Here is a 6,684-nt window from a genome sequence, read left to right as displayed (position 1 = left end):
AAGAGCCATAGGGAAAAAGGAGGTCTGACATCAGAACGTTTTTTTAGCTGTGAAAGTTTTAGAAATATTAGTGCAATACACATACAAGTCCAGCCTGTAAAATAGACCCAGCATTTTGAACTTCTTGTGTTTTGGTGTGATTTTGTATTATTGTTTATGTCTTAGGCTCATTAGTAGTCTTAAGTTTAATCTGTTTTGAGTTTCTTATATTTGTGTGTCTCTGTCCTCTGTGTCCCTCTCTGTATGTTTGTGTTTATCTGTACATGGGTGTCCTTGTGTCTTGTTTCCCTTTTCTGTTCCCATGTTCCCCTTCCTCGTGTTCATTCCATGTCTCTCCTGTCTGTCATGTTTATCCATATTTCCCCAGCCCATCATGTCTCCCCCCCTCTCTCTTTCTCTCCCTCTCTATCTCTATGTCTCGTGTCCCTTAACTGTTTCCCCGTCCCACTCGTTGTCTCCTTCCGTTATCTCCCTAGTCCATCTTGTTTCCGAGTGTTTGCCTCCCAGCTTCCGTGTCATCTGTCTAGTGTGCGCCATGTTCAGTTTTGTTTCCCCGTCTCGTTAGTTAGATCACGTTCAGCTGTGTTCCCTCCTGTGGTTTGTTCCCTCGTTTGCCCTTGTGTGTATTTATGTCTGCAATCTCCCTCATACCCAGCTGTGTGCTCTGTTAATTGGTTTAGTTTCCTGTATTCTCTAGTTCAGTTTTGTTTTCTATAGGTATGACAAAAAAAATGTTACTGTTGCTTCCATATTCAAAGCCATAACTGCAAAAAAGTTACAACAAGCATTTCTGTTTCAGTCATTGACATCTTTATTCACTTATTTATTTATTTTCAATTCTGGTTAGAAATAACACTCTGGAGTTTGTGGCTGCCCACCACTCCGAAACAATAAGGATGGGTCAAAATGAATTTCCCCCAGAGATACAAATCTAAATGACAGCATTCAAGCACAAAGACATCGCCCTCAAAAATAAAACACAAAAACGTAAATCATGCCTCAATGAAGAGGAAAGAGAGAAAACATGCTGGAAATTTTGATGAATAATGAGTTTATAAGTTTAATTGGATGGTACCTCTGTATAAGCCACCCCTCTTCTCCTTAAAAAAAACAGACCATACATTGTAATTATCCCAAATATATTTTTATACTAAAGTATTTTAATTAAACTAACATTTTGTCTTTGTACTTCAGGACCCATTCATTGCTGGTGTTTTGTAATACCGCAGTTGTTCCAGGAAGCCGGGGTTTGGTGAGGCGGTGGGCCGAGCTGATTTGACCAATGAGAGGGCAGCATCAAAAGACTGGCCATCGCATGACATCAGATAGCCAGTGACCACAGCGGGTGCACGTGACACCCCAGCGTTGCAGTGGACCAACACCACGCCTTTCTAATGGAGAAACGCACAAAAATAATAATATTAAAACCACATCATTTATAAAAGATCAATATTCCATTCTTTGCCACTTGGGGCAAAATATCCTAATAAGGTCATGTTGTGTGTTTCTTATTTCATAACAGTCCTCATCCATAGGCATGTGGGGTGATGAAGGCACAGCTCCTGTTTGACACTCTTTCATCTTTGCCCACAGCTTGGTTAGGTTTAGCTTCTAAAAACTACTTGATTAGTATCTAATTGTGAAAAAGTAGTTCTCATAATCCCTAGGTAACAGACAGACCTTTACAGGCCAACATCCACATGTTGTTGCTGTCTACTTTCACTTGGGACAGTGAAACAATCTTTATTGTGTGTTCCTCTTTCAACTTTGTGGTGTTGTTGGTTCTTTGCCCCTACCACAAAGAACATTATAGACTATTTATAAAAGATCAATATTACATTCGTCCTTTCATTTTCTTCAGCTTATTAAGGCCAGCGAGGCGTTACCAAGCCAGCCGATAGATGTAATCTCTCCAACATCTTCTGGGTTTACCCCAGGCCCTGCTCCTGGTAGAACACGCTTGAAAAAAGTCACACAGGAGGGGTCCCAAATCGCTCAATCAGGACAAGATCAAGCTTGAAGTCTAAAAAATAAAACCGGTGTAAAATTGTCTTATGCTGTAATGCTTTTACCTTTGGAAGTGAAGACACACCTGAGTTGAGCACTTTCTAGTAGTAGGAGAAATAGGCTTTGTTTGGGCCATTGCCCCAACACTAATAATGCCTGTAGTGCAACCCAGTGTGTGATTTTTCCCTTAATCCTTAGTTTGTATGTTTGTTTGTCTGTTGCACTTAAAAACACCAGTGAATCATGTTCACAGACAGATCCCTGGTCAGTTTTCTCCTTATATCTTCTTCTAAAAGCTTTTGTATTGTAAACTTGGACATGGTGGCAACAAAAAGGGCCATGATAACAGTTTCATTACCACAGACCCCCGTCTTGTTTCATGATCTCATGTTCTTAAAGTATTTAATGTAACATGCTGTAAACTAAAGTGAGATATTTTTTCTGTCATTAACTTTAACGAACAGAATTTAAATTTTATGCCATCGTTTTTTTTAAAAATCTACTCATTTGAAAGAAAGAACTTAATCTTGGCACCTTATTCTTTGCATCCATAGAACATGGATGTCTACATTAGAGACAAGAAAATTAATGTTAAATTATATTCACTGACAGAATATAATTCTAATTAAACATCTCTCTCTGTCTGTTCTTTCGCTGTTTTGTTGTTGTTGTTGTTGTTGTTTTTAATAATATTTAATTTTGACTTTTCCTGATTGACCACATTCAAAACAGCAGATCAGAGCCTTTGCTTTGACGTCAGGATGTCCAGGCTGATCTTCACGCTCCAACGAGCGCTTTTGTTAATAGAGTGGTTTGTTTGTTTGTGTCTTTGGATGCACATTAGCTTCTCTTTTGCAGTCTGTATCTTCCTTCTCATGAAAGGTGTACACCATAAGCTGTGTCTCAGTTACCAGGCTGAGCACTCACTGGTCAAATCAGCTGATTTGACCAACATGCAGAGAAACAATAAGAGCTATGGAGAAAAAGTTGCAGTTCTCCATTAAGACTATTTGAGTTTTTTTACACATTCAACAATGTTGTAAAAAGCTGACCTCTTTATCAACCAAATTTGAACAAAGATTTCTAAACAGGTACAAAATTACAAAAACAGTCATTAAAGTCTGATTTGATGACCCAGTGGTGCGTTATGTGGATTATTATTCTAATCTAAATCATCAGAATATGTGATATTTTATATTGTCTCCAAATTATTAGCAATCAGGGGAGAAAGAAAGTACTCACTCTGGCATGCAAAAAAAATATTTTCTTTCTCCGGGTTGGGTTTTGGGATCATCATAGATGATGAATTTGAGATAATTTTGAAAAGGAATTTCTCAGAAAATAAAGGTCATAATGCAAACTCAAAAGTAAAGTTGGTATCAATTAAGTTACATTAATTTATATATTTGTCCTGCAGTCATGAACCCCGTCACATGATGCCTTTGTGGCTGTTGCTGTCGTCATGACAGCGTCCATAATCCAGCGTCATTACCAGCCAGATGGCCCACCGAGTAATTTGAGTCTGCATTTCAAAGTAAAAGCATCAGTTTGATTATCAGAGCTGGAATTACCACACACAGAAACATATCATTATGAGGATACGCATACACACAGACACGCGCACACACACATAGACTTCCTGTAATCAAACACCTCTAATGACTTTGTAATGACTCTATGTGTGTGTATGTGTGAGTGTGTGTGTGGGGTGTCATGTTAAGGTGAGTCGTGAGCTTCGCTGCTAAAAGCTTGTATGACACTGAGATCTGATCTGAGAGCAGTTGAATAAAACATGACCAAAACTAACAATCTATTATTTAAAACCAAGGATGAGGCGACAAGGAGAGGAAACACAACGAGGTGACAAGGAGAGGTTACAAGGTGAAGAAGTGTTGAAACATTTGTAACATGTTAATGCATCCCTCAGTTTAAAACCCTTACATCTGACTGCTTGTTGCCATAAGCTAGTTAGTTTGCTAAGTACTTCATTCGGCAAAAATACCCAGCTCTGCTGTTAATATTGCTTAATAGACAATTAATATAAATATTCATATTAATGTGTAGACCATGCCTATTCATCAATATTTCTTTTTAAAATTTATTTCTCTCTATTTAATCATCTGTAATAGTTTTCAAAACATGCAGTGTAAAAGCCACAGACAGACAGCATGTAGTTAGCAATGAGATCACATGTTAGTTATGTCCTTTAGCATTTATGTTTATCATACTAATGTCTATAGCAGCCATTCCCAAAGTCAAGAGAGCTGCAGCCCCCTTAAAAAACAGAAACTCCCATGGGGCCCATGCAATCTTAAATCTTGCTAATGCTACCCAGTCATATGAAAAGTGTTAAGGCCAATGTGTGACCCAGCTGGGAGAAATTCTAGGAGAAATAAATTTCAGAGTAGAAATAAATGTAATCAATATTACTAATCACCTCTTAATACTAGTTTTAATTCACCTTTTATATAGATACATTTATTTATGATTTAGATAAATCCACATGTAACTTAACATTAACATCAATAATAAACACATGCATAAGAAATTATGTCACCTCAGTCTGAGCCTGCTGGATGAAGTCACAGCATTCCTGGAGGTGAGGGAGGAGATCGGTGTCGGGATGATCCAGAATACTGACAGTCTTATAGATGAACAGGTCCGGGAAGACATTCTCCACCCCAAAGGCCACGTTCAGGATGTGAGACACCTGAGGAGGATAACGTTTCACTATCACTATACTGATATTCATAAAATGAAGCTTACCTATGACTACACAGTCAGAGAAACAGGAACAGAAACATAATTTTGCTTTGATAGTAGTGACTGAAACGAACTCCTGCTTGTAGGAAAAGAAGCTCACCTTGTGTTTTCTCAGCGTGCCAAAGTCATGTGCAGCATCCTGAGAACCTGCACACACACATACATAAAACTAGTTAGTGTGTGGTTTGACTCTCTCCAGGGTGCCGAATGAAAAACCTGCTGTGTGTATGCCCCAGCATCTACTGCAGGTCATGGGGTCATCAATGGTCTCCCACTAAATCAGTGAGCTCCGGGGTCACGTCTCCTCCCGTCCCTCGCATGTAGGGGCTCATGTTACGAGCTCAGTGGTTATCGGCACTGCTGGGCTGAAGGGGACATCCAGGACAGGACAGGGAGACACAGGGAGAGGAGATGGGCTCATCTGCTTATTTTTTTTTGTACTTCCTAAATTCATATCTAGGTGTTTGTTCTGCAAGTGCTAAAAACTAATAATAAATATTGAGGATAATTGTATTTATACATTGTAATTTTCAGTCAAAGCAAAGCCTCTAAAAGGAGAGCAATTCCCCCTAGTACCTTTGTATTTGTTTTCCAAATTATTTGGCCTTTGTGTTGCTCCAGTCTCCAGGATTTCCTATGTGGATTGAGTCTTTCTTGGTGTCTGTTATTGTAATCCAAAATTGGCTCTACAATGTTGAATCAGGGCTCGCTGGAGGCCACATTATCCATTACCAGACTTTTGTCTTTCATGTGGCTGAAGCTCTTTATGACTCAGGTATAGTTGTATAGGAACAGCTTAAATTAGCTGCTGTTTCTGTCCTCTAAACCTCTCTCTGTGTGTAGAGTCACTGATGGTTGATTCATCTAAAATATATATTTTTTTAATTTCCTCACTTTTTTGGCACAAGCTGAATAATCACGTTTCCAAAGAGACACAAAATCTCTGTCTGTTTCCATATCCTCCAAACACATCCTCCTCTATCACCATGTTTTCCACTCACCTCAGCTTTTCACTTGGCTGTCCAACAGAGGAAAGTGCCAGTAAAATGCTGAACCCCTTTTAACCAAATGAAATCACAGCCTAGTGGTTGACAGTGGTCATACTCTTCAATATTTCCAGGTATTCAGATAAGCGTTATTTGTTTGGGTTACTCACCCAGTAGAAGGAAGGGCTTGACAATGCCAACCTGCAGGTCCCAGGAAGTGTCAGGGACATATCCCAGCATCTTCTCTGAAGGGGGGGTGGGGTCTTCAACCACAGTGATTGTTGAACCCTTCCAAGTCTCGATGATGCGACGGCCACTCAGTGAGGTCACACGGGTGCACTGCTTCCTCAGCCGTGTCCGAGAGAAATTGTGGATCTCCTCGGTCAAGGACTGCATGCTCAGACTGACCTGGACTGCACCTGAAAGATAAATGTAAATTAATATTTCAAATAACTCCATGTCATCTGTTTAGAGAACCGGATGTGTACGAACGGGCTTACAGTTTCCTGCGATCTGAGGCAAGCTGTTATGTAAAATTCCTGCATCATTTTAGAAGAATAGAAAGCACATTTTTCCAAGCCATTTAAAGGATTTACATCTTTGATGACACGGAATGGGAGCGCAGAGAGGATAGCAAGATCAGAAAGTACTGACACAGACTAGTTGAATAAGAAACCACCTCCCCTTAAGTTTGCTCGTGTCTTTTGAGCTAAGGACCATAAATAAGCTCTTTGAATTTTAATTTTTAATGAATGTAACACTGTGGCTTAACAAGAAACCCCTGGATCACTTACAAGTGGTCTTAATAGCTGCTGTAAAGCTTTTTAATTAGGTCCTCTATAAGGTTTCATGTGACACTGATCTTGATTTCTTTTCTGTCTCCCCATCAGGTTCAGAACTCAGTCTATAATCATGCTGACGGAGCACT

The 6,684-nt window shown here is 39.5% G+C and overlaps 1 protein-coding gene across 1 annotated transcript; it reads right to left on the bottom strand.

The window, feature by feature from the left end:
* Window positions 1-1,138: 1,138 nt before the first annotated feature.
* On the bottom strand, window positions 1,139-6,199 carry dusp19a (dual specificity phosphatase 19a). The gene is made up of 4 exons (XM_084908727.1): window positions 5,927-6,199; window positions 4,871-4,917; window positions 4,565-4,717; window positions 1,139-1,391 (listed from the first exon to the last, which is right to left on the bottom strand). Exons 1-4 carry the CDS (start codon window positions 6,150-6,152, stop codon window positions 1,191-1,193), a joined length of 627 nt encoding a protein of 208 aa, XP_084764853.1. The 5' UTR covers window positions 6,153-6,199; the 3' UTR covers window positions 1,139-1,190.
* Between the last annotated feature and the right edge of the window lie 485 nt (window positions 6,200-6,684).

Source organism: Perissodus microlepis, chromosome 16, assembly GCF_051167445.1.
Source record: "Perissodus microlepis isolate ML-2025 ecotype Zambia chromosome 16, ASM5116744v1, whole genome shotgun sequence".
Taxonomy (NCBI): Eukaryota; Metazoa; Chordata; class Actinopteri; order Cichliformes; family Cichlidae; genus Perissodus; species Perissodus microlepis.
The sequence above is the reverse complement of the archived record's forward strand: the minus strand, read 5'-3'. Positions and strand labels throughout refer to the sequence as shown.

What these genes read in the sequence shown, in the direction of transcription:
- dusp19a (XM_084908727.1), bottom strand. Translation starts at nt 6,152, where the DNA reads ATGCAGTCCTTGACCGAGGAGATCCACAATTTCTCTCGGACACGGCTG. An exon ending in CAAGCCCTTCCTTCTACTGG is followed by an intron (nt 4,918 to 5,926) that starts GTGAGTAACCCA and finishes GTGTGTGTGCAG; the next exon opens with GTTCTCAGGATGCTGCACAT. An exon ending in TCCAGCAGGCTCAGACTGAG is followed by an intron (nt 1,392 to 4,564) that starts GTGACATAATTT and finishes TTTCTCCATTAG; the next exon opens with AAAGGCGTGGTGTTGGTCCA.